General features: G+C 43.7%; 1 protein-coding gene and 1 pseudogene across 1 annotated transcript; both read right to left on the reverse strand.

Moving 5' to 3' along the window:
- Positions 1-484: 484 nt before the first annotated feature.
- On the reverse strand, positions 485-8,345 carry LOC138213616 (enteropeptidase-like; annotated as a pseudogene).
- A 2,857-nt stretch (positions 8,346-11,202) lies between these two features.
- Positions 11,203-19,037, reverse strand: LOC138213617 (enteropeptidase-like). The gene is made up of 26 exons (XM_069174844.1): positions 18,921-19,037; positions 18,715-18,839; positions 18,461-18,528; positions 17,817-18,017; positions 17,559-17,674; positions 17,337-17,442; positions 17,006-17,115; positions 16,773-16,910; positions 16,551-16,700; positions 16,356-16,461; positions 15,981-16,143; positions 15,743-15,884; positions 15,129-15,218; positions 14,701-14,826; positions 14,441-14,581; positions 14,252-14,362; positions 13,530-13,653; positions 13,316-13,411; positions 13,053-13,102; positions 12,887-12,958; positions 12,651-12,816; positions 12,316-12,497; positions 12,023-12,118; positions 11,761-11,900; positions 11,431-11,485; positions 11,203-11,330 (listed from the first exon to the last, which is right to left on the reverse strand). Exons 1-26 carry the CDS (start codon positions 19,030-19,032, stop codon positions 11,203-11,205), a joined length of 3,114 nt encoding a protein of 1,037 aa, XP_069030945.1. The 5' UTR covers positions 19,033-19,037.
- Positions 19,038-19,355: the final 318 nt, after the last annotated feature.

A 19,355-nucleotide genomic window follows, 5' to 3' on the forward strand; every position in this document is an offset into this window, starting at 1 on the left:
TTTTAAATTATTTTTTTTATTTTATTTTTTAGTGTTTTGAAAATGTGATTTAAGACTTTAGACACAAGAAAGGTAGACAATGTAAGAAGTTAATTAAAAATAAAAAAAAGTAATAAAACAGAATGATTCTCAAGTTTATTTTTACCAATATAAATTTTATTTATTGTATTAGTGAAAGAATGGATTTGAATAAGAGCATTTGTCGGGTTTTTTTTTGTCTTTGCAATAAAAAAAAAAACACAATTTCGTACTTTCTTGTCCTCTCCGCTTCATATAAAATAATTTTTTCAATCAATACAACTTGATTTATCTTGGAGACATTTGAAAATGTAACTTTTTAATTTCTACCTTGATGACTTGTTCAGTGTCAGTATGGAAGACAACATGTTCAGGTTTGTCCAGCAATTCATTATTTGATTAACAATTTGTAAATTTAACAGGAGAAGAACTTCAGTGAAAGTTTAAGGCTTAAAGAAAGGCCATTTCACAAGAAAGGTGATGAAGAGGGGTGGGAGCGTCTGGCCCGGGCGATCCAGGAGGTGAAGGCAGCGACTCGGGTGTAGACTCCAGGTTTTTGAGGACGCCCGCAGCCAAGCCCAAATGAGGTCACGCCTGTCAGGAACCAATCAGAGTGCAGCATTTGTTTAGACCTCATCTGCTTTTTATCGAGGAATGTTATCTCGCTGCGTATGTCCGTGAGTGCGTAACTGACCAATCGCAGTCCAGTGTCCATTGTCGAGACACATCAGTGGGCCTCCAGAGTCTCCCTGCAAACACCATGTTCAAAATTTATGAAAAAAACAAAAAACAAACACAGATATAGAAACAACAGAGTGCAAACAAAAACCAACAGAAACTTTATCGACCTGCAGCTGACTGACCAATCGGCACTCAGATCAGCATCTGTGTCACACCGGCTGGTTAAACTGTGAATTCTCTGATTAAATCAGCCAAACTAGAGAATCAGTTAAGATTTCTGTCTGGTGATGGATGTGGTCTGTGGAGTCCGAGTGAGTCCAAGTGAGTCCAGGTGAATCATTACCTGACATGAGTCGACCCCTCCCACAGCGTAGCCGGCACACAGCTTGCTGGAGGTGATGTTGTACTTAAGTATCTGACGCTGACACAGAGTCCGACTCACCAGAGGGACCCTGGCCTGCTGGAGAATATCAGGGCGAACACCTGGGAGAGAGAGACAGATGGAGAGGGAGACGGGTGGAGAGGGAGACGGGTGGAGAAGGAAACAGGTGATGTTATTTTTCACTGTAAAAAATGAAGCACTTCGTTGTAAATACTTTCTCAGTGTGTTTCATGTCTCACCATTTTCAGCGTTTCGTCCCCAACCGGCGATGTAACATGTTCTTCCTATTGCAAAATTCTGACCTCTAGCTGGTAAACACACAGGCTGGACCCACTCTGAGACACACACACACACACACACACACACACACACACACACACACACACACACACACACACACACACACACACACTTGTAAACAATAATAAAAAGTTGACGTGAAAGTTGTAGATTAACATCCAGGACTGAGATTAACATTTTCTCTCTTTAACCCTCAACGTGCATCATCGACCTGCAGCCTGACTGCTCAGGTGTTCATGTTCGCGCTGTTACTGACGGGTGAAGTTGACTGGCTGCTGCAGATGCATCATGGCGATGTCAGCCTGTTGGGTTCGTCTGTTGTAGTCTCTGTGGATAATGACGCGATCGATTTCTCGGATCTGAACGCCCGCTTCATTTCTGTTGCTTCGGGAGTGAAGACCGAGGACGGCCGTCCAGTGCTGGACATGGACGTTCATCCTGCAGAGACAGACGCGGACTCACGTCACGTCGTTACATCACCGTCAGGTGTGTTGGACGTTCACAGAGCGTCACTGTTTGATCTGCGTCATCACAACAGGCCGACATGACGGTTCTGGTTTCACACGCTAACATTGGAGTCGCTCACCCGTAGACACAGTGGGCAGCAGTCAGCAGCCAGTCCTTGCCAACCAGTGAGGCTCCACACATGGGATTCCCCACCCACTCAAGGGACACCATCCACGGCCACGCCCCCTTCACTGCATTAGTCCCGCCCACCACTCGGTTACCACCTGCACGTACAAACAAACATGCTGAAACAAACATGATCAAAACATGAAAAAAAATTCGGGTAGAAACTGAGAGCAGAATTTCAGTTCTTACGTTGATCACTTGTTCTGTTCTCTGATTGGGGCAGCTCACGCGTGACGTGATTGACGATCCGGACTCCACACGCTGAAACACACACAGAAGATCATTTATTCTTCACATTTAAAAAAACCATCTCGGTTTAACAGTGAATTTAACACTCAGTGTTTATGAGTGTACTCACGCTTGTTAGTGCAGTTCAGTGCAATCACTTCCTCACTTTGACAGGTTTGACTGCAAAACATCACGACCATTATAAATATCCACAGACATGATCTTTGGTTCTGTTTTCAGTTCCTGTTCTCTTTCTGGTTCTGGTTCTTAGCTGTAGTTGCAGCACACATTTTATTTACATTTCTACTCGTAGTTCTAGTTCTTGTTTTACTTCTAGCTCCAGTTTCTAATTGTGACTCTGTCTGTCATGTTCTGGTTCTGGTTCTTCGGTACCTCACAACAGCTTCTAGGGTTCCGTTGCTGGTGACTGTGATGTTCACAAACGGTGAATCTTGTGGCAGAGCCGGCAGCTGCGATGCTTCCCCGAACCTGCAGGGGAGTCGGAACAAAAAGACAAACAGATCAGTACTCTTTAACTTTCCCTCGTTTTCCACCAGAACCTTCATCCTGTGTCCCAGTCAAGCGAAATCAGACAGGTGAGCGTTACCTGTATCCCAGGTACCGGCAGGTGGGGTTGGACAGGTGGGAGCTCCAGCCGTCGGCACACACAGTCAGCAGAGATGAGCCGAAACGAAACTTGAGGCGTCTGAGACCTTGTACCTGCAACACGACTGACACACCAACATGGTGAAATGTTGTCAGGAGCTGGTTGTTTTTCTGACACCTGAGAGTTTCTGTCCAACACAGAATCCACTTTAAAAATCCTGCTGCTGGTCTGTAAAGCACTGGTGGGTTCATTTTTAATGTACCACCCCGACCCGTCAGGTTGTCTGCTGGTCTCCTTCCTGTTTCCCAGAGTCAGAACTTAACGTGGAGAACCAGCGTTCAGTTTCTATGTTCCACACATCTGGAATAAAATCCCAGAAAGCTGCAGATCTGCTGAGACTCTCAGATCCTTTAAATCAGGACGGAAGACTTTTCTGTTTGCTGCTTTTCACTGAACCAGATTTCAGGATGTCTTAAACTGCACTGTGACTTTTATCCTATTTTTTTAGCCTGATTAATGTTTTAATCTCTGTTGTTAATGTTTTCATTCCTTTGCCTGATGTTTTGATGCTTGTAATGGTTTTATGTGAAGCACTTTGAACAGCAAATGTTTCAAAGAGAAACTCATACAATTGTGGCAGTTCTTGTTTTTGGTGTAAAGAAAACTGTCAATCCAAAATAGAGAGAGAGTAAAACAAAATTGTGATCATGAGACGGTGACTCACTACAGTTGGCTTCATCGGAGGCATCGGGACAGTTGACCGTGCCGTCACATTGAGCGTTACCATTGATACAGCCTCCTGTCTTACACTGGAACTGACCGACTGCACACGGAGCTGTTAACAAACCAAATGATCAGTTTGTGTTTTCCACTCGTGTTTGAATACAATCTTAAATTTGAGCTATGAGCTCACCTGGTAACCCCAGTCTGACCCCGGAGGTGAAGTCGGCTTGGAATCCTCGGTCGCGATTTGACTTGTCCGTAATGAACCACACCGTCATCTGATTGGTTGTTGAGAACAAGTCGTGGGTGGGGCCATTGCTGCTGAGAACAGCTGTCAAAATAACAAATAAAAAACTTTAATACCTGAAGCAGAATAAAGTCTCCGGTTTATTTCAGGTGAGAATGAAGCTGCAGAGAATTATGGGTAAAAAAAAAAACCACCATCTTACCCAGTAAGGTGGAGTTAGGCCCCGCCCCGTCCCGCACCTCTACCACATCATAGGCTAGTTCGGTGTGAAAGTCCAGGAAGTGGAGCTGGATGTTCTGGCCCACGACAGTGTTCAGAATCCACAGACCTGCAGCAGCAGAGCATCATGGGTAATTAACACACAGGTCACAGGTGAGGTTCAAAACAGTAGGTAAACATAACAGACATGTTCAGGTGAAATCAGGGATCAGTGGGTTTGTAAACATAGCTGAACATTTCAAACAGCAGAAATTGTTTCTTGTATAATTACTTTAGGTACATTTATAAGTAAGAAGTATAAGTACAGATACACAGTGAGTATGAAGTACAGGGAATACAGTGAGTAGGAAGTACAGGTATACAGTGAGTATGAAGTACAGGTAGTATGAATGGGTCAATGGGTGTACTCACACTTGGCATGGTTCCCGTAGTGTTGTGGGTAGTTTGGGGAGCTGAAGGTGGAGTTTGGCTCCCAGAGGTCAAATGGTCTGTCACAAACAGCTGGACCAATCAGAGAACAGAGGGGGCGGAGTCAGAGTGGATTAGAAAGCATTGGCGTGTGCTGGGTTTAGGTTAGGTTAGGTTAGGTTAGGTTAGGTTAGGTTAGGTTAGGTTAGGTTAGGTAGTTACTTTATTAATCACCGAGGGGAAATTTTTTTCGCTACAGCAGCATACAGAAGCAATAAGATAATAATAGAACAATAGAAAAGCAATAAAATAGCAGTAAAATAGCAGTAAAAAAATATAAAATGCACAGTATATACAGTACAGTATATATCTATATATATTATATACAAACAACCAAGAAACACAGTCAACAGTGTTTTTGTTATGTGATGTATTTTGCCAGAGGTGAGTTATTTACTCAGGTGCACTTTTTTAAATGCTGACAGTAACGTATACAATGCAGAATAAACACGCTGAGAACAGCGTTTTAGAAACGGACAATAACAATTTAAATTCACCTGGAAAAGTGTGCGTGGTTTGTATATCTCTGGGTATGGGTGTGTGGTTTGCGTCTCACTTGGACCGGGGGCCACGGTTGTCGTAGACGGTACATTGGTCAGTTCAGGGGGGGCGGGTCCACAGGGATCAGAAGTTAACGTGATGTCGTCCAGAGCGATGTTGTTCATCATAACTCCCTTCTTCAGAGCTTCAAACACCACCTGGAAAGGTCAGAGGTCACGTCAATCAATAACTCGTTTATTGAGCTGAGTTATAAAACTGTCTGATCTGTGGACTTCCTGTGCGATGTCACTGACCCTGGACTCTGATGTCAGGTTGAGGGTCACCTGGCCGTAGTTCCAGTTGTCGCCATAGTTACCGTCTCTCTGGAACACGATGGTATCGTTAAGCGATGGCTGCCATGGAGACGACTGCAGAAAAACTCGGAGCTGACGGACGTCGTTTCCGAACATGTGGTACCTGCAGACAAACACGTCGACACGTCTAATCGCTGACTTTTTTAAATTAATTTAGTTTAATGTTATTTATATGCTTATGTTTGTTTTAGTTTCCATTGTTTACATAGTATGTATTGGTTCATTTTCTTTGTTTTACATTTGAATTTGTTCATTTTCAGTTGACATGTTTATTATTTGTTGTGCATTTTTTTTATTATTTTCTATTCACCAGAATCTCAGACACATGGGCCTTGTGGGCGGAGTAAGAGGGAGGCTGTAGATCTTGAAGCTCTTTAGGAATTGGCCGGGACTGATCGGAGTGACGATGTAGAAACCTGACAGGGTTTGATACCAACTGATCAATGAGGTTTTACGACCGAATCATCAGAATTATCAGAATAAAAACACAACCGATTAAACTCACCCGAGCTGTTACCCAACGTGTGGTCGACGCTTGGGCCGGTTGACGGAGGAAAGGTGGGGCCGCTGATTCGACTCCAGTGGCCCCCAGTCCAGTCATAGTCTCTCCAGAAACACATGCCTTGCTCAAAGGTGCAGGTCAGCTTCTCCTCGTCTGAACACAGAGAACCGTCAGTCACAGGAAACGCTCGAAGGCAGCTTCTTACAGTGCTTAGTCCCAACTTACCAGACAGGCTGGAGATGTTGGCGGCGCTGTAGGTGGCCGTGAACCCTGACAGGCTGTTGATATCATACGAGATAAACTCCAAAGTTGATTGGTCGGTAAACAGCCACATGGTCGGAGGGGTGGAGCCTGAGAGCTCAGCTACCAATCACGTAAACATGTCAAATAATCTGTCGTCAGGTTAACGACAACTGCTGATGTGAGTTGAAACTATTATATCGAACTCTGCCGTTCACCTGTAAGCACTTTGTTTGGTCCGACTCCTTCGAAAAGACTCAGGGTGACGAGGTTTAGTTCTGTTTCAAACTGATCGAAGCTGACCTGAACTGAAAGTCCTCGATCGACCCTGGAAACAACACGAATCTGCTCAACGTCCTCCAGAACTTTTAGGTTTATTGGAGATAAAAACACTGAATGACACCAAAAAACTTCATCATCGTTCTGCCTGAACACGTTAACTTTAATTGTGAAGGTCTCCCGTGCTGTGTGTTACAGTGTGTGTAACTTTGTGTTACTGTGTGTTACAGTGTGTGTAACTGTATGTTACAGTGTGTGTTACAGTCGAACCTGATGATCCAGCGACAGAAGCTGCTGTTGTGGTACATGTCAGACTTCGATGAGCTGAACGAACCGCTTGATCCGCTCAGCACAAACTGTCCGTCACACGCCGTTGCTATGGAGATGAGAGTGATGAGAGAGTCATGGGACATTTGATCCATTAAAACACCTGAGATCTGCTGTTTGATGCTGCTGACGGAGGAAGCTGCTGATTCAGAGATCATCACTGACCACAGTGAGCAGCGGCTTCATCAGATGCGTCCGGACAGTCGTTGACTCCATCACACAGCCGACTAATGCGGACGCATGTGGTTCCATCGGCACAGAAAGCTTGTTGAGGAGGACATCTTGCTGTACACACGGAGCAGACATGTTAAAAACAAAGTGACGGAACGTTTTGTGATGGAGCACCTGAACGCGTCTCACCTGCTGTAGGTATGACGCTGGTCAATGCAGCCGTCGCCTCTGCAGAAACAGGAACACCGTGACATCACTAATCGCTGAATGCTCACCTCCTTTGGTGACCTCACTGTGACCTCACACTCACCTCCGATCTGGAGGCTTTTTCTGTCGATCATCAATCCTCTGCCCGGGGCCTCCTGAAGCCCCGCCCACAGCTGCTGCTCTACCTCCTTCACATCAACGAGTTGATGAAACCAGAGGTCAAAGCTCACGGCCACACTGCCGTGCCTGAGGACACAGATCAAAAACAAGTATGAGCTCGTTAACAAGACTGTCATCAGATTGATTACTGACACCTACAGTCGTATATTAGAATCACCAGACACACATTATCAGTTTCTAATCAATCATTCAATCAATCATTCAATCAATCAATCAATCAATCAATGAAATTAAGGTAATAAGCAACGGTTTTACAAGAAATGAAACAACCAACTGACAGTCAACCAAGTAATCAGTTGATCTGTAACTATGTGATTGATCAGTGATCGTGTGATTGATGATTGTTAAGTGACCCTGAGAAGACGTATGTTGTGATGAGAACCATCGTGATTCATCATAAGAATGTGATCGATCAGTCAGGATGTGATTGATTAGTAATGGTTATATTGATACATGACAAAGTCATTGATCAGTAATGATGGGACTGATTAGCTCTCTTACCTGAAGTATTGAACCTGACAGGACTTGTAGAGCCGTCGTAGCTCGCTGAGACTGAAGGCTTCAGACACCTGTCGACCAATCAGAGGTCAGAATGGGATCAGGTGTCGATGAACCTGATGAAGCTGATCATAACCGTAGTGACCAAGCTTATACTCTTACTTATTCTGTCCGTCTGAAGCTTAAATCTGTTATTTTTCAAAACAAAAGCTGCTGATGTTTTAAAAAAAATTCAAAATAAAAGCCATTGATCTCACCAGCGTTTGGACGTCATAGGCGAGAGATTTAAACTGTGGACTGCTGGAATTCATCAGTTCTCGGGAGAACACTGATCCCTTTGTGATCACCATCCGACCTGTCAGCTGCACAGGCTCAACGGCACCTCGGCACACAAAACAACAACATCATCAGCAATAAAAAAAAATGTGTAGTGATTTGATCAGCTGAGTAGAATGTGAGTTTACCATCAGGCTTCAGGCTGATCCATGAAACTACAATCAGCGCGGCACAACAGATGAGAAGAAGTGAAGAAATGACGCTGAGGAAAAACTCCAGAGAAGACATATGCCGCTTCATCCTGACAGCTGCACAGTCAACACATAATCAATCAAAATCAGTGACAGCCAAGCAACAGAATGATGTGTTCTGACACTAAAAGCTTGATCTTCAACTTCCTCCTCAGAGAAAATCTTCAACTTGTTTTGTAGCAGAGCATCACCGTAAAACTCCATAAACCGAGTCACTATTTTAATATGTAAAGTCACTTTATTATCTATATTTCACCTGTATAATAACTGATTAGTTTACCTGTTGCAGACCTCAGATCAGCTGCTGTTTGCTTTCTTCTGTTTGTTTCTCTTGTTCGCTCGATGAACGGCAGGATGAGAACCTGTTGTTTTCAGCATCGAAAGCAGAGTGAGCATCCGACCTCTTATACTCTGAAACTGGTCAAGATTACATGCAGTAATGGATAGAAATGCAGCATCTGTTTTACGGGTCATTGTGGTGTGAAACTAAGGTCCAGCAATTGTAAACCTTTACGGTAATCTTCTAGTATCTGGCCCCATCCCGTGCATTCACCTGGCAGGTGTAACAGAAAACTCACCTGCAGAGACTCATTCCACTTAAATAAATAAATAAACTATAGAAACACACTATTATAATGAATTATTATGAATAATTGTTAGAAATGTTTACTGGAGCTTGTTGCTCTTTCTGCTCCATCACAAGACTTCCTTTGACCTGGGTGGTCACAGGGCTGACTCCAACTTTCGCTTATCTCTTTGTGGCAGCCTTGACTTTGACAAAACAGCATTTAACGGGTTGGACTTTCTACTCCTGTGTTAGACATTTCTGATAAATTTATGATTAATCGTTAATAATATGCAATAAACCCAGAGGCCTGGACTCCTCCTGAGAGTTTTGGATGAAGCTGTGATGTCTCATGATGCAAAATAAAACCTGTAATAGTACATTCAAAGCTGAAAAGCATCTCCTTCTGCTCTTCATGAAATAATCCAGAATCTCTGAACATGTAAGGCTTTCATGGGAACCTGATTCAAACTGATCCTCCATCAGAAAAACAAACGGTCGGCTGTTTAGATTGAATTTATTTAAAAAAAAAAAAAAAAAAATTATTATAAAATTACAGTTCTGATCAGTACCACAAGAGAACGTCGGGATCAATACAAATTAAACATGAAAATATTTCAGATTACGGACAAAAACAAAATTGAAATTAAAACAAAAAAATCCTGAATGATTATGATTCTGTTACAAAAACACAGAGAGAGACTTTCACGATAAAATCTGACTGAGGTCATTTCCTGAGCAGATTTTGGAACAAATACACACATCACACCAGTTGTTTATTTATTTTTATTATTCTGATATTTTAGACTAAATGTGTCTGAAATGTCCATAAAGTTTTCAGCAGTGTCGACCGTCTTCAGCCACATGAAGCGAACTCGTTCTCACAAGAGAACTTAGACTCATGAAAACCGTGAGAAGCATTCAGTTTGGATGAAAGGATCAGGAGAGCTGGTAGATGTTCTTCATCATTGGCTCCCTCCCCTCTTCATCATCATTATTATCTGCAAGGAGAAGGGCAAGAGATGAAGTCTCGACAGATTTATTACAATTTTATTCAACTGATTTTTTTAGTAACGGTTTCATAAATTCTCACCTCATTCTTCTTCTCTTCTCTTCGGTGTTCCTCCTCTAAGCTCCTCCTCCTCTTCTTCTCTGTACTCATCGATGTTCCTGTACGTTGGCTGAGGAGAAGAAGAAGAAGTTAAACAATAAAGCAGAAGCCTGTCAGACGACACTGAGGGTTCTGGAACCACCGGGCTGTCCTCACCTGGTCGCTGCGATGTTGCGACGTGTCATTGGTTGAGGAGAGGAGTCTGTTGATGAGCTGACCAATCATTTTGAAGGTTGGTCTGTCAGTGGGCTCCAGATTCCAACAGAGTGTCATCAGCTGGTACCTGAGAGGACAGGTGAGTGTCACATACAAAATAACTTTATCGACATTTATAAAAATCTCCATCCGCTCACATCTCAACTGGAGCGAAGTCTGGCTGGTCCATGTGGCGGCCATCTTTGATCATCTTGTAGAAGTTGGTGTCCAAGGCTGTCAGATGGAAATACAAATACACCTGCTAACGGCGTTTCTCCACCATTACGGACCCGTAACTAGCATTGAGGTTCTTCTCGCTCTTTTTCCTTCTTCTTCTTCTTCCCCCTCAGAGTTTTACGGCAGTTGTCGTCCCTTTAGTTTAGTTACTGCCCCCTTGTGGTTATATTCCGCTACTGAAATTGCAATTATGTCAGCGGTGAACACAGGAACAACAGACGGATGTGCTAATTAGGTTAGGTAGTTACTTTATTAATCCCTGAGGGGACATTTTTTACTTATTTTTTTATTTTTAGTTTGTGATGTGATGGGGTTTTTTTTTTCATTATTTTTTTTATTTTATTTTTTAGTGTTTTGAAAATGTGATTTCAGACTTTAGACACAAGAAAGTTAGACAATGTAAGAAGTTAAATAAAATAAAAAAAAGTAATAAAACAGAATGATTCTCAAGTTTATTTTTACCAATGTAAATTTTGTTTATTGTATTTGTGAAAGAATGGATTTGAATAACAGCATTTGTCGTTGTTTTTTTTTTTGTCATTGCAATAAAGAAAAAACACAATTTCGTACTTTCTTGTCCTCTCCGCTTCATATAAAATAATTTTTTCAATCAATACAACATGATTTATCTTGGAGACATTTGAAAATTTAACTTTTTAATTTCTACCTTGATGACTTGTTCAGTGTCAGTATGGAAGACAACATGTTCAGGTTTGTCCAGCAATTCATTATTTGATTAACAATTTGCAAATTTAACAGGAGAAGAACTTCAGTGAAAGTTTAAGGCTTAAAGAAAGGCCGTTTCACAAGAAAGGTGATGAAGAGGGGTGGGAGCGTCTGGCCTGGGCGATCCAGGAAGTGAAGGCAGCGACTCGGGCGTAGACTCCAGGTTTTTGAGGACGCCCGCAGCCAAGCCCAAACGAGGTCACGCCTGTCAGGAACCAATCAGAGTGCAGCATTTGTTTAGACCTCATCTGCTTTTTATCGAGGAATGTTATCTCGCTGCGTATGTCCGTGAGTGCGTAACTGACCAATCGCAGTCCAGTGTCCGTTGTCGAGACACATCAGTGGGCCTCCAGAGTCTCCCTGCAAACACCATGTTCAAAATTTATGAAAAAAACAAAAAACAAACACAGATATAGAAACAACAGAGTGCAAACAAAAACCAACAGAAACTTTATCGACCTGCAGCTGACTGACCAATCGGCACTCAGATCAGCATCTGTGTCACACCGGCTGGTTAAACTGTGAATTCTCTGATTAAATCAGCCAAACTAGAGAATCAGTTAAGATTTCTGTCTGGTGATGGATGTGGTCTGTGGAGTCCGAGTGAGTCCAGGTGAGTCCAGGTGAATCATTACCTGACATGAGTCGACGCCTCCCACAGGGTAGCCGGCACACAGCTTGCTGGAGGTGATGTTGGACTTAAGTATCTGACGCTGACATAGAGTCCGACTCACCAGAGGGACCCCGGCCTGCTGGAGAATATCGGGGCGAACACCTGGGAGAGAGAGACAGATGGAGAGGGAGACGGGTGGAGAGGGAGACGGGTGATGTTATTTTTCACTGTAAAAAATGAAGTACTTCGTTGTAAATACTTTCTCAGTGTGTTTCATGTCTCACCATTTTCAGCGTCTCGTCCCCAACCGGCGATGTAACATATTCTTCCTATTGCGAAATTCTGACCTCTAGCTGGTAAACACACAGGCTGGACCCACTCTGAGACACACACACACACACACACACACACACACACACGCACACACACACACTTGTAAACAATAATAAAAAGTTGACGTGAAAGTTGCAGGTTAATATCCAGGACTGACATGAACATTTTCTCTCTTTAACCCTTAACGTGCATCATCGACCTGCAGCCTGACTGCTCAGGTGTTCATGTTCGCGCTGTTACTGACGGGTGAAGTTGACTGGCTGCTGCAGATGCATCATGGCGATGTCAGCCTGTTTGGTCCGTTTGTTGTAGTCTCTGTGGATAATGACGCGATCGATTTCTCGGATCTGAACGCCCGCTTCATTTCTGTTGCTTCGGGAGTGAAGACCGAGGACGGCCTTCCAGTTCTGGACGCGGACGTTCATCCTGCAGAGACAGACGCGGACTCATGTCACGTCACGTCGTTACATCACCGTCAGGTGTGTCAGACGTTCGCAGAGCGTCACTGTTTGATCTGCGTCATCACAACAGGCCGACATGACGGTTCTGGTTTCACACGCTAACATTGGAGTCGCTCACCCGTAGACACAGTGGGCAGCAGTCAGCAGCCAGTCCTTGCCAACCAGTGAGGCTCCACACATGGGATTCCCCCCCCACTCCAGGGACACCATCCACGGCCACGCCCCCTTCACTGCATTAGTCCCGCCCACCACTCGGTTACCACCTGCACGTTCAAACAAACATGCTGAAACGAACATGATCAAAACATTAAAAAAAATTCAGGTAGAAACTGAGAGCAGAATTTCAGTTCTTACGTTGATCACTTGTTCTGTTCTCTGATTGGGGCAGCTCACGCGTGACGTGATTGACGATCCGGACTCCACACGCTGAAACACACACAGATCATTTATTCTTCACATTTCAAAAAAACATCTCGGTTTAACAGTGAATTTAACACTCAGTGTTTTTGAGTGTACTCACGCTTGTTAGTGCAGTTCATTGCAATCACTTCCTCACTTTGACAGGTTTGACTGCAAAACATCACGACCAGTATAAATATCCACAGACATGATCTTTGGTTCTGTTTTCAGTTCCTGTTCTCTTTCTGGTTCAGGTTCTTAGCTGTAGTTGCAGCACACATTTTATTTACATTTCTACTCATAGTTCTCGTTCTTGTTCTACTTCTAGCTCCGGTTTCTAATTGTGACTCTGTCTGTCATGTTCTGGTTCTGGTTCTTCGGTACCTCACAACGGCTTCTAGGGCTCCGTTGCCGGTGAATGTGATGTTCGCAAACGGTGAATCTTGTGGCAGAGCCGGCAGCCGCGATGCTTCCCCAAACCTGCAGGGGAGTCGGAACAAAAAGACAAAAAGATCAGTACTCTTTAACTTTCCCTCGTTTTCCACCAGAACCTTCATCCTGTGTCCCAGTCAAGCGAAATCAGACAGGTGAGCGTTACCTGTATCCCAGGTACCGGCAGGTGGGGTTGGACAGGTGGGAGCTCCAGCCGTCGGCACACACAGTCAGCAGAGATGAGCCGAGACGAAACTTGAGTTGTCTGAGACCTTGTACCTGCAACACGACTGACACACCAACATGGTGAAATGTTGTCAGGAGCTGGTTGTTTTTCTGACACCTGAGAGTTTCTGTCCAACACAGAATCCACTTTAAAAATCCTGCTGCTGGTCTGTAAAGCACTGGTGGGTTCATTTTTTATGTACCACCCCGACCCGTCAGGTTGTCTGCTGGTCTCCTTCCTGTTTCCCAGAGTCAGAACTTAACGTGGAGAACCAGCGTTCAGTTTCTATGTTCCACACATCTGGAATAAAATCCCAGAAAGCTGCAGATCTGCTGAGACTCTCAGATCCTTTAAATCAGGACGGAAGACTTTTCTGTTTGCTGCTTTTCACTGAACCAGATTTCAGGATGTCTTAAACTGCACTGTGACTTTTATCCTATTTTTTAGCTTGATTAATGTTTTAATCTCTGTTCTTAATGTTTTCATTCCTTTGCCTGATGTTTTGATGCTTTTAATGGTTTTATGTGAAGCACTATGAACAGCAAATGTTTCAAAGAGAAACTCACAAAATTGTGGCAGTTCTTGTTTTTGGTGTAAAGAAAACTGTCAATCCAAAATAGAGAGAGAGTAAACAAAATTGTGATCATGAGACGGTGACTCACTACAGTTGGCTTCATCGGAGGCATCGGGACAGTTGACCGTGCCATCACATTGAGCGTTACCATTGATACAGCCTCCTGTCTTACACTGGAACTGACCGACTGCACACGGAGCTGTTAACAAACCAAATGATCAGTTTGTGTTTTCCACTCGTGTTTGAACACAATCTTAAATTTGAGCTATGAGCTCACCTGGTAACCCCAGTCTGACCCCGGAGGTGAAGTTGGCTTGGAATCCTATGCCGCGATTTGACTTGTCCGTAAGGAACCACACCGTCATCTGATTGGTTGTTGAGAACAAGTCGTGGGTGGGGCCATTGCTGCTGAGAACAGCTGTCAAAATAACAAATAAAAAACTTTAATACCTGAAGCAGAATAAAGTCTCCGGTTTATTTCAGGTGAGAATGAAGCTGCAGAGAATTATGGGTAAAAAAAAAAACCCACCATCTTACCCAGTAAGGTGGAGTTAGGCCCCGCCCCATCCCGCACCTCTACCACATCATAGGCTAGTTCGGTGTGAAAGTCCAGGAAGTGGAGCTGGATGTTCTGGCCCACGACAGTGTTCAGAATCCACAGACCTGCAGCAGCAGAGCATCATGGGTAATTAACACACAGGTGACAGGTGAGGTTCAAAACAGTAGGTAAACACAACAGACATGTTCAGGTGAAATCAGGGATCAGTGGGTTTGTAAACATAGCTGAACATTTCGAACAGCAGAAATTGTTTCTTGTATAATTACTTTAGGTACATTTATAAGTAAGAAGTATAAGTACAGATACACAGTGAGTATGAAGTACAGGGAATACAGTGAGTAGGAAGTACAGGTATACAGTGAGTATGAAGTACAGGTAGTATGAATGGGTCAATGGGTGTACTCACACTTGGCATGGTTCCCGTAGTGTTGTGGGTAGTTTGGGGAGCTGAAGGTGGAGTTTGGCTCCCAGAGGTCAAATGGTCCTCCACAATCAGCTGGACCAATCAGAGAACAGAGGGGGCGGAGTCAGAGTGGATTAGAAAGCATTGGCGTGTGCTGGGTTTAGGTTAGGTTAGGTTAGGTTAGGTTAGGTTAGGTTAGGTTAGGTTAGGTAGTTACTTTATTAATCCCCGAGGGGAAATTTTTTCGCTACAGCAGCATACAGAAGCAGTAAGATAATAATAGAACAATAGAAAAGCAATAAAATAGCAGTAAAATAGCAGTAAAAAGATATTAAATATAAAATGCACAGTATATACAGTACAGTATATATCTATATATATTATATACAAACAACCAAGAAACACAGTCAACAGTGTTATTGTTATGTGATGTATTTTGCCAGAGGTGAGTTATTTACTCAGGTGCACTTTTTTAAATGCTGACAGTAACGTATACAATGCAGAATAAACACGCTGAGAACAGCGTTTTAGAAACGGACAATAACAATTTAAATTCACCTGGAAAAGTGTGCGTGGTTTGTATATCTCTGGGTATGGGTGTGTGGTTTGTGTCTCACTTGGACTGGGCGCCACGGTTGTCATAGACGGTACATTGGTCAGTTCAGGGGGGGCGGGTCCACAGGGATCAGAAGTTAACGTGATGTCGTCCAGAGCGATGTTGTTCATCATAACTCCCTTCTTCAGAGCTTCAAACACCACCTGCAAAGCTCAGAGGTCACGTCAATCGATAACTCGTTTATTGAGCTGAGTGATAAAACTGTCTGATCTGTGGACTTCCTGTGCGATGTCACTGACCCTGGACTCTGATGTCAGGTTGAGGGTCACCTGGCCGTAGTTCCAGTTGTCGCCATAGTTACCGTCTCTCTGGAACACGATGGTATCGTTAAGCGATGGCTGCCATGGAGACGACTGCAGAAAAACTCGGAGCTGACGGACGTCGTTTCCGAACATGTGGTACCTGAAGACAAACACGTCGACATGTCTAATCGCTGACTTTTTTTTATTAATTTAGTTTAATGTTATTTACATGCTTATCTTTATGTTTGTTTTAGTTTCCATTGTTTACATATTATGTATTGGTTCATTTTCTTTGTTTTACATTTGAATTTGTTCATTTTCAGTTTACATGTTTATTATTTGTTGTGCATTTGTTTATTATTTTCTATTCACCAGAATCTCAGACACATGGGCCTTGTGGGCAGAGTCAGAGGGAGGCTGTAGATCTTGAAGCTCTTTAGGAATTGGCCGGGACTGATCGGAGTGACGATGTAGAAACCTGACAGGGTTTGATACCAACTGATCAATGAGGTTTTACGACCGAATCATCAGAATTATCATAATAAAAACACAACCGATTAAACTCACCCGAGCTGTTACCCAACGTGTGGTCGACGCTTGGGCCGGTTGACGGAGGAAAGGTGGGGCCGCTGATTCGACTCCAGTGGCCCCCAGTCCAGTCATAGTCTCTCCAGAAACACATGCCTTGCTCAAAGGTGCAGGTCAGCTTCTCCTCGTCTGAACACAGAGAACCGTCAGTCACAGGAAACGCTCGAAGGCAGCTTCTTACAGTGCTTAGTCCCGACTTACCAGACAGGCTGGAGATGTTGGCGGCGCTGTAGGTGGCCGTGAACCCTGACAGGCTGTTGATATCATACGAGATAAACTCCAAAGTCGATTGGTCGGTAAACAGCCACATGGTCGGAGGGGTGGAGCCTGAGAGCTCAGCTACCAATCACGTAAACATGTCAAATAATCTGTCGTCAAGTTAACGACAATTTCTGATGTGAGTTGAAACTATTACATCGAACTCTGCCGTTCACCTGTGAGCACTTTGTTTGGTCCGACTCCTTCGAAAAGACTCAGGGTGACGAGGTTTAGTTCTGTTTCAAACTGATCGAAGCTGACCTGAACTGAAAGTCCTCGATCGACCCTGGAAACAACACGAATCTGCTCAACGTCCTCCAGAACTTTTTGGTTTATTGGAGATAAAAACACTGAATAACACCAACAAACTTCATCATCGTTCTGCCTGAACACGTTAACTTTAATTGTGAAGGTCTCCCGTGCTGTGTGTTACAGTGTGTGTAACTTTGTGTTACTGTGTGTTACAGTGTGTGTAACTGTATGTTACAGTGTGTGTTACAGTCGAACCTGATGATCCAGCGACAGAAGCTGCTGTTGTGGTACATGTCAGACTTCGATGAGCTGAACGAACCGCTTGATCCGCTCAGCACAAACTGTCCGTCACACGCCGTTGCTATGGAGATGAGAGTGATGAGAGAGTCATGGGACATTTGATCCATTAAAACACCTGAGATCTGCTGTTTGATGCTGCTGACGGAGGAAGCTGCTGATTCAGAGATCATCACTGACCACAGTGAGCAGCGGCTTCATCCGATGCGTCCGGACAGTCGTTGACTCCATCACACAGCCGACTAATGTGGACGCATGTGGTTCCATCGGCACAGAAAGCTTGTTGAGGAGGACATCTTGCTGTACACACGGAGCAGACATGTTAAAAACAAAGTGACGGAACGTTTTGTGATGGAGCACCTGAACGCGTCTCACCTGCTGTCGGTATGACGCTGGTCAATGCAGCCGTCGCCTCTGCAGAAACAGAAACACCGTGACATCACTAATTGCTGAATGTTCACCTCCTTTGGTGACCTCACTGTGACCTCACACTCACCTCCGATCTGGAGGCTTTTTCTGTCGATCATCAATCCTCTGCCCGGGGCCTCCTGAAGCCCCGCCCACAGCTGCTGCTCTACCTCCTTCACATCAACGAGTTGATGAAACCAGAGGTCAAAGCTCACGGCCACACTGCCGTGCCTGAGGACACAGATCAAAAACAAGTATGAGCTCGTTAACAAGACTGTCATCAGATTGATTACTGACACCTACAGTCGTATATTAGAATCACCAGACACACATTATCAGTTTCTAATCAATCATTCAATCATTCAATCATTCAATCAATCAATCAATCAATCAATCAATGAAATTAAGGTAATAAGCAACGGTTTTACAAGAAATGAAACAACCAACTGACAGTCAACCAAGTAATCAGTTGATCTGTAACTATGTGATTGATCAGTGATCGTGTGATTGATGATTGTTAAGTGACCCTGAGAAGACGTATGTTGTGATGAGAACCATCGTGATTCATCATAAGAATGTGATCGATCAGTCAGGATGTGATTGATTAGTAATGGTTATATTGATCCGTGACAAAGTAATTGATCAGTAATGATGGGACTGATTAGCTCTCTTACCTGAAGTATTGAACCTGACAGGACTTGTAGAGCTGTCGCAGCTCGCTGAGACTGAAGGCTTCAGACACCTGTCGACCAATCAGAGGTCAGAATGGGATCAGGTGTCGATGAACCTGATGAAGCTGATCATAACCGTAGTGACCAAGGTTATACTCTTACTTATTCTGTCCGTCTGAAGCTTAAATCTGTTATTTTTCAAAACAAAAGCTGCTGATGTTTAAAAAAAAATTCAAAATAAAAGCCATTGATCTCACCAGCGTTTGGACGTCATAGGCGAGAGATTTAAACTGCGGACTGCTGGAATTCATCAGTTCTCGGGAGAACACTGCTCCCTTTGTGATCACCATCCGACCTGTCAGCTGCACAGGCTCAACGGCACCTCGGCACACAAAACAACAACATCATCAGCAATAAAAAAAATGTGTCGTGATTTGATCAGCTGAGTAGAATGTGAGTTTACCATCAGGCTTCAGTCTGATCCATGAAACTACAATCAGCGCGGCACAACAGATGAGAAGAAGTGAAGAAATGACGCTGAGGAAAAACTCCAGAGAAGACATATGCCGCTTCATCCTGACAGCTGCACAGTCAACACATAATCAATCAAAATCAGTGACAGCTAAGCAACAGAATGATGTGTTCTGACACTAAAAGCTTGATCTTCAACTTCCTCCTCAGAGAAAATCTTCAACTTGTTTTGTAGCAGAGCATCACCGTAAAACTCCATAAACCGAGTCACTATTTTAATATGTAAAGTCACTTTATTATCTATATTTCACCTGTATAAAAACTGATTAGTTTACCTGTTGCAGACCTCAGATCAGCTGCTGTTTGCTTTCTTCTGTTTGTTTCTCTTGTTCGCTCGATGAACGGCAGGATGAGAACCTGTTGTTTT

Source organism: Embiotoca jacksoni, unplaced genomic scaffold (assembly GCF_022577435.1).
Source record: "Embiotoca jacksoni isolate LCO1_2020_lvr unplaced genomic scaffold, fEmbJac1.0.p SCAF_62, whole genome shotgun sequence".
Classification (NCBI taxonomy): domain Eukaryota; kingdom Metazoa; phylum Chordata; class Actinopteri; family Embiotocidae; genus Embiotoca; species Embiotoca jacksoni.